Source organism: Mus caroli, unplaced genomic scaffold (genome assembly GCF_978045245.1).
Source record: "Mus caroli unplaced genomic scaffold, Mus_caroli_1 scaffold_15, whole genome shotgun sequence".
In the NCBI taxonomy this organism is placed as follows: Eukaryota; Metazoa; Chordata; class Mammalia; order Rodentia; family Muridae; genus Mus; species Mus caroli.
Window position 1 is genome coordinate 24,929,591 of NW_028227270.1, and position 20,916 is coordinate 24,950,506.

General features: G+C 45.5%; 2 protein-coding genes across 4 annotated transcripts in view; one reads left to right on the top strand and one right to left on the bottom strand.

Annotated features, from left to right (window-relative positions):
• Positions 1-16,617, top strand: part of Ankdd1b (ankyrin repeat and death domain containing 1B) — a 52,753-nt gene extending 36,136 nt beyond the window's left edge. For all 3 annotated transcript variants that reach the window (XM_029468535.2, XM_085831329.1, XM_021180917.2), the window contains 6 exons: positions 825-923; positions 4,328-4,426; positions 9,568-9,663; positions 13,472-13,673; positions 14,606-14,737; positions 16,475-16,617. In XM_029468535.2, coding sequence (XP_029324395.1) covers positions 825-923; positions 4,328-4,426; positions 9,568-9,663; positions 13,472-13,673; positions 14,606-14,737; positions 16,475-16,536 — 690 coding nt within the window. In that variant the 3' untranslated portion in view covers positions 16,537-16,617. The remainder of the gene's footprint in view (positions 1-824; positions 924-4,327; positions 4,427-9,567; positions 9,664-13,471; positions 13,674-14,605; positions 14,738-16,474) is intronic.
• Positions 16,618-18,619: 2,002 nt separating this feature from the next.
• The window catches only part of Poc5 (POC5 centriolar protein), a 29,880-nt gene continuing 27,583 nt past the window's right edge, over positions 18,620-20,916 (bottom strand). Inside the window, exon 12 of the mRNA XM_021180324.3 lies at positions 18,620-19,722. Coding sequence (XP_021035983.1) covers positions 19,582-19,722 — 141 coding nt within the window. The 3' untranslated portion in view covers positions 18,620-19,581. The remainder of the gene's footprint in view (positions 19,723-20,916) is intronic.

The window sequence follows — 20,916 nt, forward strand, 5'->3', positions numbered from 1 at the left end:
CCCTGTCCCCTTAGCACATTGCTTCTTCCTCAGCCCTGAGTTGCCTTCTTTTCCCCCAGAGAGCTCCACAAGCCAGTGTGACTGGGTGGAGGTGAGATGGCAGGGACATTTGAGACAGGGTATGGTGATGGACTGTGTCTGATGGTCTGAGTTAGAGAGGGGAAGGAGGGGAGGAAGGGGGAAGGGGTCAGGAAGTCCAGGTGAGGTGAGGAAGGTGGCTGTCTAGTAAAAGGAGGGGATGAAGGAGCAGGCTGTTGAGATTAGTCACAGCCCACCATGGGTAGACTCCTCAGAGGAGCCCTGAGGCCCACATAAGCAGGGACACCCGCCCTGCCAGGGATCTAGGGAACTTCCTGTAGCTCACATCTGTTCAGGAAATGCTGTGTATACATTTCCTCCTCTGTGGCCACTCCTTTTGTCCTTTGGCTCTCTGAAGGCTTCGAGAAGTCTTCAGTTGAGCCTTCTTAACACGTCCTTATCTGTGTTTGAGCTCAGCTTTCATTTCTTCAAGGAAGCCTTTTCTAGCTTCCAGAAGGGTTGGTCCTCCCTCGACGCACATGCCACCCCAGCACCGTTGAGGTGTCCTCTAAATCACTTAAACTTTGAAACTAAATAGCTGTGTCACTTCGTTAAAAAGAGAAATCTTTAGCCCCTGAAGAGACTGGCCCTTAGTAGGTGCTTGTTATGTATGCCCAGAGTGACAGGCAGCCTGCAGATGGTGGTGACTGGTCAGGGCTTCTTGTGGATCTGACACTGGGTGGACTGTTGTAACTCTCAGAGATCAGGGATTTGAATGCTGAAGCTTGATGCTTTTCTTTCTGCAGTCTAAGGAGCCCCCTCTTCACCTAGCAGTTATCAACAACCGTCCCGCAGTTGTGAACAGCTTACTAAGTGCTGGGCATGATGTTGATGTCTTAGATCAGGTAAGCAGGATGAAGCTTGGACACACTGTTCTCTTGTGTTTCAACATGAAATTTCCAGGTTTCAACACAACGTGTCAGCCGGAAGTTCTCTGAGTTTCAAGGTGCCTAAAACCATTCTTGGGAGGAACATGTGACTCTTCATTAGTTCTGTAACTTCTCTGCTGTCCCCACACTGCTGCTTTTTGCAGAGGCAAAGCTGGGATTCTGTGTGTATGTAATAAAGTTGTTCCTTTTTAATAGGCATAGTTAGGGCTTCTGATAAACAATGACAAAGCAAATTGCCAGAAGTTCTTTAAATCAAAAGCCACTCCTACAATGTGAAATGTTGTCCTTGGCCTGAAGCTAGTCCCCATAAGAAGGCAGCTTTGTTTCCACATTAAGTATCTTCCTATGCTAGAAGGCAACAGAGACCTCTTAGAATTAAACAAACAAACAAAAAGTTCACCAGGTAGTCAGTGGACTGGGACAGAATCAAATACCCTGTAAAAGCCACCTGTCACCAATGGAGATGAACGGGCAGAGCAGCAAGCAGTAGGCAGTTGGCTTTTTCTGCCTCTGGGGCAGCCTCTTCTAGCTGCCTCTTCCAGGGATGCAGGCAGTAGGAAGCCTTGGGGGCTGAGGGTGGGGAGCCACAAGCAGCCTCTGAGTCGCCCTTTTCCAGGCCATCCCCACCTATGCCCTCTGGATTAGGGAAAGCCTTGTGCAAGAGCACAGCTGTCCCAACCTCCCCTATGGCCATTTCCTCACCTGTTGAAACAGCACAACTGGATCCCTTCAGGTTTTTTCCAGCTCCAGCCTCTTGGTTAATTTTTGACCTGGGCAAGGAGATTTACAGGCACTCTGTCCCTCCCTCCTCCAGACAGCCTCCCTCTCTGTGTCGCACCAGCCCACAAGCTGGGAGCCTATCTCCCTGGTTATTAAAACTATTTGCATATTCAAACTTAGTAATGCTTCAAATCTTTTCTACACAGACTAAGCCTTGTGTTCATGTATGATTTTGGCTTCTCCAGAACTGGCTTGATCCATTCTAGGGGAAGAGTGTTGGCCATGCCTGCCAATCAGTTACACAATTTGACCATATCAATTCAAACTTTTGTTACATACATCTGAAATAATGGAATTTATATTTTTTGCATAAAGTATATAAAATCAGGATATACAAAAATGATTTTTTAAAAGTAAATGTTCATTTGACCCCACTGAAGAAGGGCGGCCTTTGTTGTGGTGTTTCCTGTGTTCTTGACTTAGAGTGGTATTGTCAAAGCATGCTTTTGTTGACACAGCACACTTGTGCCTGTGTCCTGTGCTGGTGTGTTTACCTTTCCTTAGGCTTGTTGGTTCCTGTGCTGGGTGGGGAGCCCTCAGAGAGGCACATACTGCCACCTGCTGGCGGCCTTTTCTACGTGCTTTCTGATGGCAGTGTGGTTTTGCCTTTTTTGGTAGGAAGAGACCTTGTGCTTCAAGCTGTTGTGCAGCTCTTGACCCAGGAAGGGGCTTCTCTGCCTGGTGAAGGAGAGGGAGGGTCTGGATCATATCAAGGCTCCTGTCTGTGCAGATGTCTTCACGTCACTCCTCTCTGTAGGAGGTCGGGGTGATGATCATGGATTACACTTTGATCTTCTTGATAGAAAGCGGTGACTCTGCTAAGAAACTCAGTCTTTTAATTCTTAATACATAATCATGTAGAAAATGGGAGAAAAAGCAAAAAAAAATGGCAATAAAATAAACTTTAGTCTCCCCATCTTTAATATAATTTTTAATAGTATCAATGTATTTTTTTTCTCGTTTTCCCTGAGTTTATAGATTAAGCTTAGCCAGATGTAGTGTCTCCTAAAGCTTATTTTTAAAATTGCTTTGTTTTCATGTTATGTGTGTTGGGTGTTTTGCCTGCATGTTTGTCTGTGCAAGGATGTGGGGTTCTCTGGAACTGGAGTTACAGTTGTGTGCTTGTGGGCGTTGGGAATAGAACCGGGATCCTTTGGGAGATCAGCTAGTGCTCTTAACTGTTGAGCCATCTCTCCAGATCCCTCCTAAAGCTTTTAATACTATGTCATAGGTTTTCCTTTTATCGAAATCTTTGAAGCCACTTTATTACAGTAAAATGCATATAACATTAGTTACCATTTAAACTATTTTTATGTGTATAGTTCTGTGACATCACAGAACTTCCCATTTCCCAGTCCCTAAGCCCTGGGAAATACCGTCCTTCCTGCCTATGAATTTGACTGCTCTGGGTACCTTGCACTGAAAGGAACCTTTTGCGACAAGCTCTCATTACACTTCTCAGATGGGTCCCAAACTCCTAGGTCCTTCAGCCTCAGTCTCCTGTGCAGCTGGAACTACAAATCATGACCACACCTAGCTCCTGACTTGATTTAATAGTTGCCAAGCATTCCTATATACTTATATATAGTTTATATAATGTCTCATTGTTCTGCTTTTAAAAAGCGTTATCAATATGTTTCATGAGGTGGGGCATAGTAAAGAAAGTGCTGATGTGACCACTTTATTATTGGGGATATTGTGAATGTGTGTGTGTGTGTGTGTGTGTGTGTGTGTGTGAGAGAGAGAGAGAGAGAGAGAGAGAGAGAGAGAGAGAGAGAAGCATCTGGAAGAATCTAGAGCAGAGAGAAAAGAAAACAGACTGGACATGGCCAGGGCCATCTGTGGGAGAGTGGGAGAGCATGCTGGGGGAGAATAGTGGACAGCCAGAGAGCAGAGAATAGCCAGAAACAGAGGACAGAGCACAGAGAGAACAAGAGGGTGGGGGTGGGGTAGAGAGCGAGAGAATCATGCGGATTCTAAGGAGCACTAGTAGCTGAGGAGAAGAGGGTGTGGAGTGGGAAGGGCCAGGACCTGCGTAACAGGTACTTGCCACACTAAGGGAGCCTGGAGGCCAGGTGGGCTTTGATATGTGGATAGGTGCCTCAGGTAGCCATATGTCCCTTCTGCCAAAGATGAGGGAAATGACTCCTGTGGTAGTGGGTACCTGTCTCACAAGTCCCAGGCTTTTATCTAGAAATGCTCACACAGTGCAGCTTGAGGTCATTTCTGGGTGTTGGGGCTGCCCATGACCTAACCGTAACTTCTCTTTTTAAAAAGATTTATTTATTTATTTTATGTCTATGAGTGCACTGTAGCTGTACGTGGTTGTGAGCCACCATGTGGTTGCTAGGAATTGAACTCAGGACCTTTGTAAGAAGAGTCAGTCCTCTTAGCCACTGAGCCATCTCACCAGGCCCTAACCATGACTTATTCCCATCTTTCAATATTTTAAATTCTGCTGCAACAACTGTTCCCTGTTCCCCCACATGAGGATATGTGCTTTACACATTTTCCCCCAAAATCTGTATGTCATTCTCTCCTGCATATGCTTCCATGACAGTTTACCTCTCTCATGGCAGAGGCGGCAGACCCCTCTGCACGTAGCTGCTGATCTTGGAAATGTGGAGCTGGTGGAGACACTGCTGAAGGCTGGCTGCAACCTGAAAATCACTGACAAGGTAGTCACCCTGACTGCCCTGTTTTTTGAGATGTCAGTGGAGATTTCCCTATTGGCTGCCATGTACAATAGGAACATCAGAATTCCTTCTGAGATGGGCATGAACTGCATCTTCATAGGCAGGAACACACTTACATTGTCTATCTATCTATCTATCTATCTATCTATCTATCTATCTATCTATCTATCTATCTATCTATCTATCTGTGTATGCTTGCGTGAGAGTGTGCATGTATGAGTGTGTGTATGTGTGTGTGTGTAGCACATGGAGGCCTGGAGGCCAGTGGTTAATGTCAGGACTGCTTTCTATCTTATGTCTTTGAAACAGGATCTCTCACTGAATCCAGAGCTTTCAATTTAGCTAGACTGGTTGACCAGCAAGCCCCAGGGATCCTCTTGCCTGTCTTCTCAGCCCTGGATTACCTGGCCATGCAAGCCTTTCACACTGTGGCTTGCATGGTAAGCACCTTATTGACTGAAGACATCTCCCTAGCCCTACACCTCAATTTTTAAAAGAAGATTTACTCATTTTAATTAATTAATTAATCAATCCATTTATTAAATATAAGTACACTTTAGCTATCTTCATACACACCAGAAGAGGGCATCAGCTCTCATTACAGGTGGTTGTGAGCCACCATGTGGCTGCTAGGAATTGAACTTAGGACCTCTGGAAGAGCAGTCAGTGCTCTTAACCACTGAGCCATCTCTCCAGCCCTGCACCTCAATTTGATTGAGATTGTTTAGCTGGGGTGGAAGCTGAGAACACTCACTTCAGATACAGAGGTTTAAAATGAAAGCTTTATTTTCTGAGCCACCAGGGAGGTGACCAGTTCAGGATCTGAATGAACTGTGTCCCCGAAGGGAGGTTGTACAACATGTTCATAGGATGGGAACACAAAGCAAGGTGCATGGGGTAAGCTGCTGCCTTGACCAATCATATTTTGCCACAAGGGGTTAAGCAAGGAAGTTAACATTGGTGACTGGGCCTATCTGGGTCACCTGGCTTCAGGGTCGTGGAGCCAGCTTTTGCAGTCAGGTCTCTTCCTGGACTCTGGCCCAGAAGCTTACACTGATAAAGGAACAAAGGAGTGGGCAAGCTGCAGTAGAAGCTTAAGTCACGACATGCGACAGCACATTTATGACTTGTGTGCCATGGTTTAGATCATCTTCCCTCTTTACATCCTTCACTGGTTAACAGACAAACAGGAAACGCCTGAAGAAGCAGGATAGTTGGGTTCTGGGCCTGGGAACATGAACTCAGTTTTGATCTTGCCAGAAAAATGGAACTCATTCCTGAGATGGCTGAACTCAGGAAACTACCTCCTAACAAGATCTGTCTGTCTATAGGAATTACTATTAAATATTGGTCTCTAGGATTCAAATAATTAAGATTATAAGTTCACATGGTCCAAGTATAGTGTTTATATGTGAAGATTTATAGAAATAATTTCTCACCCATACTTGCTTCTAACCTATTTGGTTTTCATACTACTATGCCATGTGTATGCATATAATAACTCTATTGCTTACACATTTAAAGTACATTTTATCTTAATCTGCTCTCTGCTCTCTAATTTGAGTGTGTGATGTGTGGTGTGTGTGTGATGTGTGGTGTGTGTGATGTGTGTGTGTATATAATGCGTGTGATGTGTATGGTGTGTGTATGTGTGTGATGTGTGTGTATGTGTATGGTGTGTGTGTAATGTGTGGTATGTGTGTGTATGATATATGTGGTGTGTGTGTGTGTGATGTGTATGGTGTGTGTGTGTGTGATGTGTGCATGATGTGTGGTGTGTGTGTGTGATGTGTGGTGTGTGTGATGTGTGTGTGTATATAATGCGTGTGATGTGTATGGTGTGTGTGTGATATGTGTATGATGTGTGTATGTGTGTGATGTGTGTATGTGTATGGTGTGTGTGTAATGTGTGGTGTGTGTATGATATATGTGGTGTGTGTGTGATGTGTATGGTGTGTGTGTGTGATGTGTGCATGATGTGTGTGATGTGTATGTGATGTGTATGGTGTGTGTATGTGTGTGATTTGTGTGTATGATGTGTGTGATGCATGTGTGATGTATATGGTGTGTGTGTGATGTGTATGGTGTGTGTATGTGTGTGATGTGTATGGTGTGTGTGATGTGTGTATGGTGTGTGTGTGTGATGTGTGTGTGATGTGTATGATGTGTGTGTGTGTGTATGGTGTGTGTGTGTGTGATGTGTATGATATGTGTGTGTGTGATGTGTGTATGATGTGTGTGTGTGTGATGTGTATGATGTGTGTGTGTGTATGGTGTGTGTGTAACAACCTCGGTGTTAAGCATGTGATGCCCGTGCTTCTTGCATCCCTTGTGTTCCTCCCTCACTCTGTGCATGTGTGGGCTCAGCTTGGGCACTTCCTAAAACCTTGAATCAAGCTGATTTCTCCTGCTACTCTTCCGGGGGGTCTGGGTTGGGAGCAAGTTGATTCAGAATGAGCAGACTGTTAACAGTGCACGCCAATTCCTTTTTATAATGCATAATGCCAAGGCATCTTTATAAAACACAATATGCTCTTTTTGGTACTGGGCATAGAATCCAGGCCCTTGCCCTTGGTAGACAATTGCTATACCACTGAGCTATGTCTGCAACCTCAAATCTTTCTTTTTCTGGTCTTTACCTTCCTGGTTCACTATGTTCTCTAGTTCAGAGCTGAGAGTTCCGCATATGTATGATCTGAGGATTGTTTTTTTTTTTTTTTAATTATAAAAGAAAGACGGGCTGTGGACAATGTGGCGAATGCAGTAGCACATGTGCAGGGAAACATGACCACCTACCCTGGGGCCTAGGCTGGGGCACAATGCCACTGTTGCCCCAGATGTGGCTGCTTGAGTTTATTAACATTCAGCCTTCATCCCTCCCCTGCATTCTTTTGTAGTAACTTTTTCTGTTTTCATTCATACTTAATTCCTCCAAGGCTGGGGTAGAGACTCTGTAGGGATTCTGTGGGCCCTGCTGCTAGTGGATTGGCTATTCCAGCTGTCAAGGTCAACACTAACATGTGACTTTGCTTGTTTTAAACCAAAAGCCTAGAGTTGCTAGCCCCAACTCTCCCTTCTCCCACACTCCTTTATTCAAAGGGTCTGGCCCACAGCTGGCACCCAATACATAAATAACGAATGCATAAACACTACCTTCCCTTTTTACCTGCTCCCACATGTTCTTAATAACAACAACAACAACAACAACAATAACAATAACAAACCCCACAGTATTTCTCAGGCTGTGTTAAGATCAGGATTGGTAGCCGGGTATGGTGGCACACACCTTTGATCTTAGCATTTTGGAGTATCTCCATGAGTTTGTGTCCAGCCTGGTCTACATAGCAAATTCTAGAGTTCTAGACCAGTCAAGCTTACATAGTGAGATGCTGGAGGGAGAATCACACACACGCACACGCGCACTCGCGCACACACACACACACACACACAGAGAGAGAGAGAGAAAGGAGCCAAGAGAGAAGTTTGATCTAACTTGGGGGTCCCAAAGCTCTTGGTCTCTGCCTGCCTCTCTGTCAAGGGCAAATGGCACCTCCACTCCAATGTATTATTCCTTAAGGAAAGTTTCTCCAGCTTGAAAAGTCTGACTTTTAGAACGCTGCATTCCCAAAATAGGCTAATTATGGTGATTCAAATGGCTTTACAAGGCAGAATGCAGACAGTATGCAATTAGAGGCTTGCTAAATGCCTGCCAAATGCAATCCTTCCTAATTTCATTACCAGCTCGCTTGCTTACAGGCTGGTTACTGCCAGCCCCTACTTCCCTGCTCACCTGGGTCTTAGCGCCTGCCCAGAAAACCATGCCTTTTGTGTCACTGAGAATTGCACTTGTAGCTGCTATCCAGACACGGGGTTAGAAATGCAGGTTTCTAACACTGCAATCATTTTCTGGGGGCTATTTCTGGCCATTATGTTTAATTAACTTTAGAGTCTCTGAGTGAATTTTTCATGGGTCATTAGAAATGCAAGTCAGGGGCCTGGGGAGATAGCTTGTCTTGAAAGTGTGATGATGTGAGTCTCATCCCTGGTACCCATATACAAACACCAAGGCTGGGCACAATACTGGGTGTGGTGGCATGCACTTACAACTCCAGAGTGGGAAGGTAGAGACAGTAGCATCCCCGGAGCTTGCTGGCCAGCCGGTCTAGTCTAATCCCCAGGCCAATGAGAGACCCTGTCTCAAAGGAGGTGCTATATGTTCGTTCCTAAAGATAACCAAGGTTGTCTTCTGGCTTCTGCATGACTGCTTATATATGTGTATGGGCACACACATGTACATGGGCATGCGTGTGCGCACACACACACACTTAAAAAAAGAAAACAAATACAAACTACTCTCCTTATTAGGGAAACATGTATAGATGCAGAAATAAGAACTGTGCCCTGCATAAAATCCAGAGCTTGCGAAGCTGTGCTGTGTGAGACAGCCATCGTGAGCAGGGGTCACCTTTTGTAACGTGTGTATGACGTAGCATGAGCTGCAGGCAACATAGGTCCCATATATCGTCCAGCTCAGTCTTTTCTTACTCATTCAATTTGGTTAAAATTGGAACACTTTAACCTTGGTTAGCTGCAGTGACTTATAAAAGACAAAACTCCTAGCTGGGAGCCGTGAGTGAAACCTACACTGAGCTCTGCTGTCATTATTGGCGCTGTTCTTGGATCCAGCCCTTTTCTGTCTCATTACTTCATTGTCAAGAGAGGTTTCCAGCTCCTGATCCAAAGTGGCTGCCCAGGTTCCCGCTCTCCTGTCGCACTCACTCCCCTTGGGAAGTGGAGGGATGGAAAGAGAAAGTCATCTTTCCCCTCTTTGAAGATCTTCCCCAGGAATGTGCCTTTGATTTCACACACCACTGGCACTGGTGAGGGTGTAGGTCACATCCCTGACAAGGGAGCTGGGAAATGTGAGGGGCAGCATACATTGCAAGGGCTAACCATGACACCTGGTGTAATTGTGGAGACCTCCGGTGACTAGGGTCTGGTCCTTAGCTCACTCAGGTGGCAGAACTGGGATCTGAGTTCAGGCCTATCACAAAGCTGGAGCTCTGCCTACCATGCAACATCATCACTCTTTTTTATTTTAATCCTTCCCCCTTTTAATTTAGCAAGGAAAGACTGCCCTGGCGGTGGCTGCCAGGAGCCAGCACAGCCTCGTCGTGGATATGCTCATCAAAGCTGAGAGGTACTACGCTTGGAGAGAGGTAGGCAAGGCCAGTGCCAGCCAATTCAGGGCCTTTATTGGCATGCCCCCCCCCCACCCAAAGCTCTATTTTGGAATGGGGAATGTTGGGTCTGTGTAATTCTTTTTTTCCCCTGTTGTAGGAAATCTTGCTCAGTACGGTGATGGCTGTCCAGTGACTTGTGCCATCCCTGTTCATAGAATGGACAGTCCCTCTTCTCTTCTTTTGTGGGCATTCACAATCAAATCTGAGAATGTGGGCCAGGCAGACTCATCCATGCCAGCCCGATGGCTAGCTCTGCTGTGACCTCTGTCTCATGGTCTCTGGCCATGGCCGGTCATAGAAACTCCAATGAGTGGCATACATGGAAAGCCCTTGGAGCTTCTCCTGGCTCTGCTGTTCTTGTTGTAGCCCTGTGCTGGTTTTCTGGCACTCAAGTGTTCTGGGACCATCAAAATTTATACATCTTTGAACATGCAAATCGTATCTCTAAATCAGTTTTTATCTTCATCTTTCTTTAGCTTTGTCTGCCAGTCTCAGCTTCTCAGTAGTCTGTCCTCCCCTCTCCAGGATTCAAGTCTGTGCAATAAGGCAACATGTTCAGACACAGGACATCAGCCCCAACTTTTAGATCTATGCTGTTTCTTAGTTTCCCTGCTGTGTGCACGGCTTCTCCTTGGCTGATGTGTCATTGCCAAAATGTCCTCACGTCTCAGGTGTCTACTGTGCAGGGGCTATAAACTCAGTTTGCGGTCATTGGCCAATCCTGGGAAATTCTTTCTTAAATCCTTAAAGCAATGCACACTGTCTCCCTTCCCCTCATAACCCAACTTGGCAGTCTGGACATACAGTCAATTGGTAACAAGGAGGCCTGATACATGTGTCATTAGGTAATGTGATCATTCTATCAATACCAGTGGCCACTTTTACATGGGTCACATACATCGGCCAGTCAAGTCACTGTCATATATGTGGCTGGAGATGACCCACCCAGCAGCACACGACCACAGATGGACTCTTTCACTGCCTCCTCTTCTCTGTTCTTGCATGTAGAACAATGAAGTCTGTTCCACCCATACAGCAACCGTTTCTTATATAAAGGTAGAATTCTGTTTAATTCCCCTCCTCTGACTTATTTCTATTCCCTTTTTGTCTTTGCTTCTTTGTCCTTCTGTTCATTTTCGTAAGCATCTTTATGTTACTAAAGACTCGGGTTCCTTTTCTCTTGTTCTTTAAATGGTTTTCTACATCTAAATGGTTTCTACAAGCTGTTCAGTCTTTCTATTTTTAATGCCTGGTAGCAAGCAGTCTCATATTCTTCTGGCTAGATGAGAATAAATGACTTTTGCACCAAACAAACCTTTCCTTTCTAACAAACCCTTGGGAGGTAAGTGGATGATAAACACTGAGAACCCCGTCTAATGCACACAGACAGACAGACAGACAGATAGACAAAGGAAGACTTCAGAAATAGTACGCTGACAACTCTGGGGACAGCTGGGGATCCGAGGTCTGCAGAGCTGGGAAAACCCGCTTTTAAATACACAGCATTCATTTCTTTCTTTAAAAAGTCTACCAAATGCTCTTATTATTTTCACTAATCAAACCAGCTTATATCCTGGCTTAGTACAAAATAATTACTAATAAAAAAGTTTAAAGAGATAATTTGAACTTTCCTTTTGTATCTACTTATGTGTGTTATATCTCTATGTATATTCCATTTAAATTACATATATGTTGTGTCTAAATATACACATACATATTTAATCATCATCACCCATCATTAAATTCAGCAATTCAGAGGCAAAGGATGCTTCTTAAATCTGCCGTATGCTACCAATTTTATGGACTTATTATTATTGTGTGTGAGGTGTGTGTATGTGTGTGTGGGTGTGGGTGGGGAGGGAGGGAGAAAGCACATGCATAGAACTTGTGAGTCAGTGCTGGCCGTTCCCTTTGAGGCCAGGTCTTTCTTCTTGTTTCTGTTGAGCTTCAGTACTGCAGGCTACTTGGCCTGAACACTTGTGATTCTTTTCTTTCTCTTACTTACTGTACAAGTCCTGGGCTTACAGATGAGCCCCTCGGCATCCAGCTTTGTAAGTGGGCTCCAGGGAGCAAGCTCCTGGATTGTGCAGTGATCGTCTTCAGTGGCCGTGCCACCCTGACAGCCCTGTTCACTCTCCCACTTCTGTCACTCCAGTGACTAGGTCAGTCCCAACGCTTTCACTGTTAGAAGAGACTTGGGCTTTCTGAGTCCCCTCTTCTGTCTATAGAAGCCTGCGTGTTCACCCTGTCCTGAATCCTAGAATGCAATGAATGCAAGATTCTCTGAGGAATAAAAATGCACAGAGCCAAGATGAATGCAGGAGCAGCCTGCCCTGTTCTCTGTTCACGCTGCTTGAGGTTTTGATCTCACTGGGTGTGCCATCTTATGGGACAGAATGTGGAGGAAAGGTGAACTTTTTGGTGTTCCCACTATTCCTGGAAACAAGGTATCATGGCAGGGAAGCCCAGGCTACACTGGAGACTGCATCTTAGGGTTGTTTGAACAGTTGTGGATAGCTCACACCTTCCGGTCCTATCCCAGTCTCTGCACACAAGGCCTAACATCACAAGAAAGCCCTGCCCTTTCCTTGGTGCAGATCCCCAGATGTGTGCAGAGTTTTTTGGAGGACACTGCTGATGCATGATGGGTGCAGGCTGATCCAAGGTGAGGGCTGAGAGTGGGCCCACTAAGTCCTTCTCAGAAGTTTTGAAAGGTGCCATCCCATACCCTTTGCCCATTCCCTCCCCTCGTGTGAACTACCATCTAGTTTTCAGAGTGTCTTTCATTGAGATTCACTTTTATTTAAATGGAGGACTAAAATAGAAGTCATTATACACATAAAAGGAGATGAGATGGAAAGTCTCAACTAAACCTTTTGGTGAGTCATGGCTTGCATTCCAGAGCTGTGACCTTCTGCCGGGGGCTTATCTGCAGTCCTAATGGCTTATGTGCAGTATGCAGTTCTAGGAAGGCACTCGCTTTCCTCTCTGAGACACTTTTCTCCAGTGTTTATGAGTGGTTGATTATGCAAGATCCCACCAAGGAGATAGAAAACAACCTAGAAAGGCCAGAAAACAAGAGACCGGTCTAGGTGCAGGGCTGCTGGGCTCAGCATGGCTGCAGTGGCTTAAAAGGAAATGGCAGCCACTCTGTTCTGTCCACTACCCTGTCCCCCTTCCCTTCCTCCTATCCTACCCACTTTACCCTACCCTACCTTACCCTACCCTATCCAACCCTACCCTACCCTACCCAACCCTACCCTACCCTATCCAACCCTACCCTACTCAATCCTACCCTACCCAACTCTATCCCACTCAACCCCACCCAATCCTATCCTATATTACCCTATCTTGAGTTAGGCTTCCAGTCTCACCTCACACTCAGTAGTGAGCAGAAAGAATAATTATGAGGTTTTGTTAAGGATGCATACTAGGGGCATTGATGAGAAAATCAAATACATCAAAGAGAGAGGCTAGTGTTGAGTGTAAGGCCATTAAAGCCATTGGCTGTGATGTCTCACTCGCCATCATGTCCCCTCAGCTCTTTTTGAAAGTGGGTGCTATCAGTCAGCAACACAGACACAACACTGCAAACTCCCTCATGTTTGCTGTTTCAGACACAGTACACACGCTTCTTGTTCCAGACATTTCCATCCAACTTGGATGACAAAAGATGTTCTAGGACAGACTGAAAGGAGTCAGCTGCTGCCTTACCAATCCTTTATGACGTAAGGTGACAAGTGAGCATTTTAGAGTCAATAGCGACTGCTAATTTTCAACTTAGGAGCTCCATGAGAGCATCCAGGACTCGGCGGTGAGCTCTACACTGACGTTCAAGCAGGACCATAGTCTGGAGACCAGGCATATCCGCACACTGCTCTGGAACCTGGCCTATCGGCAGCTGAAAAAGAAAGACTGGCAGAGGCTGGCCCGCTTGTGGAGTTTTACAGAGGACCAGATCAGAGCCATTGAGGAACAGTGGTCAGGTGAGTGGGGGCCAGATGACATGGACAGGATGAAGCCAGTTAAAGTTAGGATTAATGGTCTTTCCCTCCTCAAAAGTCAGTGCCTGGTGTGCACAATAGGCAGAAGCCAGAGATCACTGCAATAGGGGTAGTTAGCGTGGCTCAGTCTGCAAAGGTGGTTTGGAATTTAGCAGAGAGCTACACTCCTGAGAATGTTCGGTTAGCTGTGCTTGCAAAGGTTGACTACTTTGGCCTACTGAGTGGGAACCAAAGAAGCAAGGACACAATCCCTGAAATGCCTCTGGAATGCCAGTCTGGCTTTCACTAAAGTTTGCAGGTTGTCCTGGGATGAAAGGTCTTCCCCTGCCACAGAAAGCTTTACTACCGAAGGTTTCTGCCCAGAAGGAATCGCCCTACAGGTTGAGGGGAGGGTTCTGGGAGGACAGCAGCTGTAAGTCTGCGCATGTACAATCTCACTAGCATGGCACTAATGTCATGCTTGATGCTCAAATGATTTACAGCAGCAGGGAACTTGCCACACTGTGGATTGTTGTTCAAACCTATTGACTCAAAATATGAATTTTCACAAGATGCCCAGGGGAAACATGTACTTTGAGCCTGATCTGCTAGAGGGCACTGTATTTTGTGGGGATTGTCTGGCACCTCTAGGCAGGCATCAAAGCCATTCAGTCCCCTAATAACCCCAGACCACATGAGTGCCTAGGTGTTTCCTAGAGCAGAAGCAGGAGGACAGGTTGCCTTGTGTCCCAATGGTGGTTGTGATGGCAATGAAGGATCATAGGCCTTCCTCCCATCACTGGGCTTTTGACCTGTCAGATCAGGGAGGATGGATGGACACCAATAGTCACTTAGGAATGTGATTAGAGTTGAGGTCACACCAGAAAGATGCCAGTGCCTAGTGCTTCACCCTGGGTCTTTTATCCCTGACACAGGTAATGACAGCTTCCATGAGCATGGCTACAGGGCTCTGCTCATCTGGCTGCATGGGGCTCTGCTGACACAGCTGGACCCTGCCAAGCAGTTGTACGAGGAGCTATTGTGTGCAGGATTCCCAGAACTAGCTGGTGAGTTTGCCACACATCCACAGAAATCCCTTCTCCCTTCAATGGTGTGTGTGTGTTATTCCTTCATAAACAGCAGTAGCCTGAATGGAGGTTGGTTGGCCAAAGAGAACATGGATCTGTAGAAAGCTTGTGTGCACGCAGCAGCTTCTGCCTTGGTCAGGTCAATGCTCACTGTTTCAGCATCTGTCTTAGTTTAGGTTTCTATTGCTGTGAAGGGACACCATGACCACTGCAATTCTTATATGGGAAAACATTTAATTGGGGCTGGCTTACAGTTTCAGAGATTTAGTCCAATGTCATCACGGTGGGAAGCATGGCAGCATGCAGGCAGACATGGTGCTGGAGGAGCTGAGAAATTCTACATCTTGAGTTAAAGGCAGACAGGAGGAGACTATCCCACACTGGGTGGAGCTTGAACACTCCCTCAAAGCCCACCTCTACAGTGACACACCTACTCCAACAAAGCTACAGCTCCTAATCATGCCAACCTCCATGGGTCAAGCATTCAAACACACGAGTCTATGGGGGACAAACCTACTCACGCCACCACAGCATCTGAACTGAGTGTGAGGGTACTTCCATGTGGCTGTGGACAGGCAGGGTGGGATGTAACCACCTTCTTCAACGCAGACTCTTCTCAACAACTGAGCAAGGAATATCTTCCTCCAAAAGCTGCTTGCTTCTACTGGCAAACTCCATCACCTTAGTGGCTGTGAAAATGCCCTCTCTTGGTAGAAAGAAGGGTACAGAGCCTGACGCTTTGCCACCTGAGACTGTTACAGAGCATCTCCTCCCAACAGCAGACTGTGTTGTCAGGGAACATTCTCTGAAAACACCAGTGAGTGGCTTTAGAACTCTCATGTAATGATGGTCACCGAAGAAAAAGGTGGAGAGGCATCGACCATTGTTTTCATTGACAAGGTTACACCGAGAGCCAAGCACATGCCTGAGTCATTCTGGCAGCTGGACCAGCACTTGTACAGGCAGAAATAGGAATGACTGAATCCTGGAGGACACTAGGTCCTGCAGTTTTAAATACATTCTTTCCATTCAAAGTGTATCTAGGCAAACTGTGAGGGAAGACTAAGGCAGTGGGAGAAAGTGGCTAGGGCTGTGTTGTGAGGCCAGGCGTTGCCTTGGTTCCAACTCTGTGACCTTGAGCAGGCTCTATAACCTCATTGCAGCAGTGTGTCCCCTTAAACCATGGAAGGAAATAATATGTACCTCTAAAGGCTGGTGTGGATAGGCCAACTGGTGCCTGGAATACAGTAAACCACATTTAAGAACATCAGCTCTTCATCTAGAATGTGTGTTGGCTAGCTTTTATGTCAATTTGATACAAGAGTTATCTGAGGGGAGGGAACATCACCTGAGAAAATGCTTCCATGAGATCTGGCTTTGGGCAAGCCCGTGGGGCATTTTCTTAACTAGTGATATGGGACAGTATAGCCCATCGTGGGTGATGCCATCCCAAGACTGGTGGTCCTGAGTTCCAGAAGAAAGCTGGTGGAGCAAGCCATGGGAGCTAGCTGGTAAGCAACACTCTTTCATGGCCTCTGCATCAGCTCCTGCCTCTAGATGCCTGCCCGGTTTGAGTTCCTGCCTTGGCCTTTCATCAATGGACTGGGATTCAGGATATGTGAAGGAAATAAACCGTTTCCTCTCCAAGTGCCTTTTAGTTATGGTGTTTCAGAGCAGTAGCAACTCTAAGACAATACTATCCTGCTTTGTTTTCAGAAAAGATTCGGCAGTTCAAAAGCAAAACTGACTCAAGCTCCAAGAAATGTGCAGTCTCCTAAGCTGAAGAACACTCCAATAACTTTCCTCTCTCCCTTCAGTGTTGGTTCCTGATGGCCACAGCCATCCTGCAACCGACTGTTTTCCAGTACAGAGACAATGCCCCTCCAGGGATGCACATGGACATACCACCTCCCCACTGCTCCAGTCTACACAGTGTCTTTGCCTTTTTCTTGAGGCAAACTGTGTGTGACTTCCCCACTGTCATTCGGTGCACACATGGAACACCCTAGCTGAAAGGGCTCTGTCCCTGAAGTGACACTGGGATCAGAGTGGTGGCTCCTGGGAAGCAGGGGATAGGAGATGCTGCTCTGATGATGGACTCTTGGATGTGCGCATGTCAGTATGGCTGAAGTGCTCATATTTAGCTGCTTCCTTTCTGATGGACAGGATGTTTTCTCCAGAGACTGCAGTGTGGATGAGGGAGACACCTGTGAGTGCTTGACCTCCAGCTATGGTATGTAAGCCATGAGCTCTCATCGCTGTAGAGAAAGTGCGTTTGGAAATTCATCACTGCTGGCTTTATGCCACACAAGTGTAATCTATTATTCAGAAAACAAAACAAAAAAACCAAACCTAAAACCAATCCAAAACAACAACAACAAAAACCACATACACACCAGTGATTCTTAAGCCCTTCATACTCTAAGTGTGGGTAATTTTAATTCTTTGTTCTTTCTGGTACAGTCTATTTTGTTCAGAACAAACAAGCATTACCTTTTGTAATCTGAGAAAGTTACAAAATGTACCAGTTGTTCGTTGTATCATTGTAAGCCTGCCTGGAGTCCAGTTCTGACTCCTGGTCTGGAAAAGCTGGTAAGAAAATCAAGGACAATTTAGTTATCTATCATGAACTTACAGTTTCCAGTTTTTCTTACATTGATTATAAGTGGCCCACTTATTGCTAGAAATGTTTAAAAGAGGCAGTGTATTCACAAGATTCAGAATTTAAAAAGTCTCTCCTCAGTCTGTTCTTCAGCCCGGCCAGTTTCCACTGACCATGGCAGCATTCTCCTCCATATGTAAACTAGACACCAATGTAGACTCTAGAGTATTTCATCATCAAACTTAATGTTCTTTGACTCAGGCCATTGTGAATTATTTTGTGATTAGACAACACGTGGTACTTTTAGAGTTACATGATGCCTGCAATAGTCCCAGTTACATCAGCTTACATTAGGATGTCTTTATGACTTGGCTTGCATACTAAATCTAGGTCTGAGCTTAAACCAAGGTTTCTGTAGAAAATAGGCAAGATGCCAGGAGAAGCAAGGTGTGTCAACTTTGGCTATCTGATCCTAAGGACGTTCTTCTGAGATGGGATGGATTAATGCATCGCAGGGCAGTTCATACGGGGAGGGGTAGGGGAGGAGGATGGATTGATGCATTTGTCACTGTGTTTTAAAGATTAAGTATGTGTGAGTGTTCTGTCTGCATGTATGTACACACGCATGCCTGGTGCCTGCAGGGGCCTGGAGAGGGTGTTGAGGTTTCTGGAACTGGAGTTACAGATGGTTTAAAGTTGCCAAGTGGGCGCTGGGACCTGAACTGGGGTCCTCTGCAGGAGCAGCATGTGCTTAGTGGTCCTGAGCTCCACACAGGGGCTTTGATTCTGGATCACAGGAGTGGTTTCTTAGGGGAGCCTACTGTTCCTTTTTTTTAAATTATGTATTTATTATTTAAACGTAAGGGTGCTGTCCGCATGTACACCTACATGCCAGAAGAGGGCATCAGATCCCTTTACAGATGATAGTGTGCTATCATGTGGTTGCTGGGAATTGAACTCAGGACCTCTGGAAGAGCATCCAGTATTTTTAACTGCTGAGCCATCTCACCAATCCACATACTGTTCCTTCTGGCTTTCCTGGGTGGACAGGGCACTTCTGGAGAACGTGCCCACATGGAAGGTGTAAGAGGAGGTGCTGCTCCTCGCTGGTCACTAAAATCACATGAGCTTTTGCTAGAGTAGTAGCTGGGCCACTGCCTGATACACCTATAATTCAGAAGAGCCTTAAGTAATCGTTATAAAATGGAATCATTGTCACACAGGCAAGAGACAAATATTCTACTCACATCACAGACGAAGACCTTGAAATCCATTTATTAAAATGTTTGGCTTAAGAGAACACAACCAGCAAGAAAGCCATGAAGAAGCTTTTTCTCCTACGTCAGCTCTGCACAGATGCTTGCTTTCTTCTTTCCTTTTTTTTTTTTTTGGAGACAGAACTCACTCTGTAGATCAGGCTGGCCTCAGAGATCCACTTACCTCTACCTCCCCCGTGGTGGGATAAAAAAACCATGCCGCATCATGCCTGGCCTATCAGTCTATTCACACTGGCTAGCCATTAAGCTTACCCAGGTCTACTGTCTCAAAGCGCCACTCCTCTGCAGCACATGTGTGGATGAGTAAAAAGAACTAGGCAGGCTCAGTGAGACAGGCAAGAGAAATGAAAGCGGGCTCATCCCAGCAGGGAATTCCTTTCTGTTTTGGTGCTAATTAGAAACTTTCTTCCCCTTTAGCCTTATGAATATTTACAGATGTTGTTTGTGTCCCTCCGTGTTTAATTCCAGAGCCTGAGAGATGAAGGCCCATACAGCGAAGGCAGGAAAGCTCTGCTTAGAAATGTCACTGCTACTTTTGGTCTTTATTTAAAAGTTAAAAGACTTGTATCAGCTTTAGTAATGAGAGTAAAGCCCCTTCCAAAGCTCTATGTAAATTACTGCCCAGCGACAATGGAAATAATGTCCAGGAAAAGATTTATAGCCTTCCACAATGGCGATCACTGGCAGGCCGTACATGCCCAGAACCAAGGTTTTTTGTTTGTTTAATTAAAAAGTTCCACTTAATTGTTTAAATAAAAATAACATTAAAATAATCTATACATACAGTTACAAAGGATGGGGAAGTCTCTTGTAATTCTGAGAAGATGCACATGATATTGTCCATGATGCTCTGACAGTACAGAAAAGTCAAAACCAAGAAGCTTGCTGCTCCCAGCAAAGTCCTTATCAGAGGACTGATAGCCCTGAGTGTGAACACAGCCCCTCTAGTCAACCACTTTTATCGACTGAACTGAGAGAGACTGGGCATGGCCTGGCCTGGCTCCGAGAGACCTAGAAGTGGAGATGCTGTTTTCAGGATGGATGGTCCGTGGGTACTTGGCAGCAGTTGCCTGAGGAATGGTTTGCTGTGAAGATAAGAGACTGCTTTAATAATCTGAATCTATATGTAACTATCATTTCATCACCTCTAACCCAAACCAAAAGATATTTGACATCCCGTAGATACCAGCAATGCACTGGGTGGAGCTTCCATTCAAACAAACACAGTGAAGTCCTTCTCCCAAAGGAACCCACTGACTCAACAACCACTCTTAAAAAAACAGGGCCTTGTTTCAGAGCCTTGGGAACCAGTGCTCTAAGAGGTCTAAGAGGAAAAGGTCCACATAGGCCAAGTACAGAAAGGGACTTCCTGATGTTTGGATGGGGGTCAGCTCCAAGCCACAAAGCCTTTATTCTATCCAGCCGAGGTCCGGCTTCTAACCATGCTGAAACTGACCTCAGCTTTCACTTTGGAGCAGACTGGACATTTTACAGCCACACAGAGAAGGCTCCCCAGGAGGCTCTCTTAATTTCTCTTTCCTTCATTGAAGTCTTGCTATGTATCCCAGGCTGAACTCAAACTTGTGATCCACTTGCCCAGATGCTGGGAATAAGGAACATGCCACCTTATCTGGTTGGACCACATTTTCCTAAGCAAGGAAAGAACTGGATGTGGAGGACAGATCCAGACATGGAGGGCAGAATGATCTGCACACTAGTTCAAAGCCCAAGGGGATTTTGAAATGTGATTGCCAAAGAACTAAAGTCAGGAGGGCAGACTCAGTCCACATCTGTGCTATGTACAAACATGTACTGTATGTCTAAGTACACGGTCCTACACATACATATGAGACAGCTGAAGACTTTATTGTACCTGCTACAATGTCTTCGTGGCTGGCGGTGGGATTTGTATCGAGTTAAGCTCTTAGTGATATACAAATATTTCTATTATAGGACATCACTTAGAAAGACTTATCTGCAAAATATTTCAAGTACAATTTTAGAGGCAGAAGTGATGGCTCAGCCGTTAAGAGGACCTGGGTTTGGTTCTTAGCACTCACACAGTGGTTCACAAGAATTATCTCTGTGGAACCCAGGAATTCACGTGGTGGTGCAGATATATAAGAAGGCAAAATACTCATACACAAAAACCTTACAAAAAAGGCATTTAGTCAGTATACTTACCATGTATCTCAAAGACTGAATAATTTTGTTTAAAAAACAAACTTCTTGAAAACAGGGTCCTCATGTACAATTCTGTCTTAAAAGTGAGAACTCTA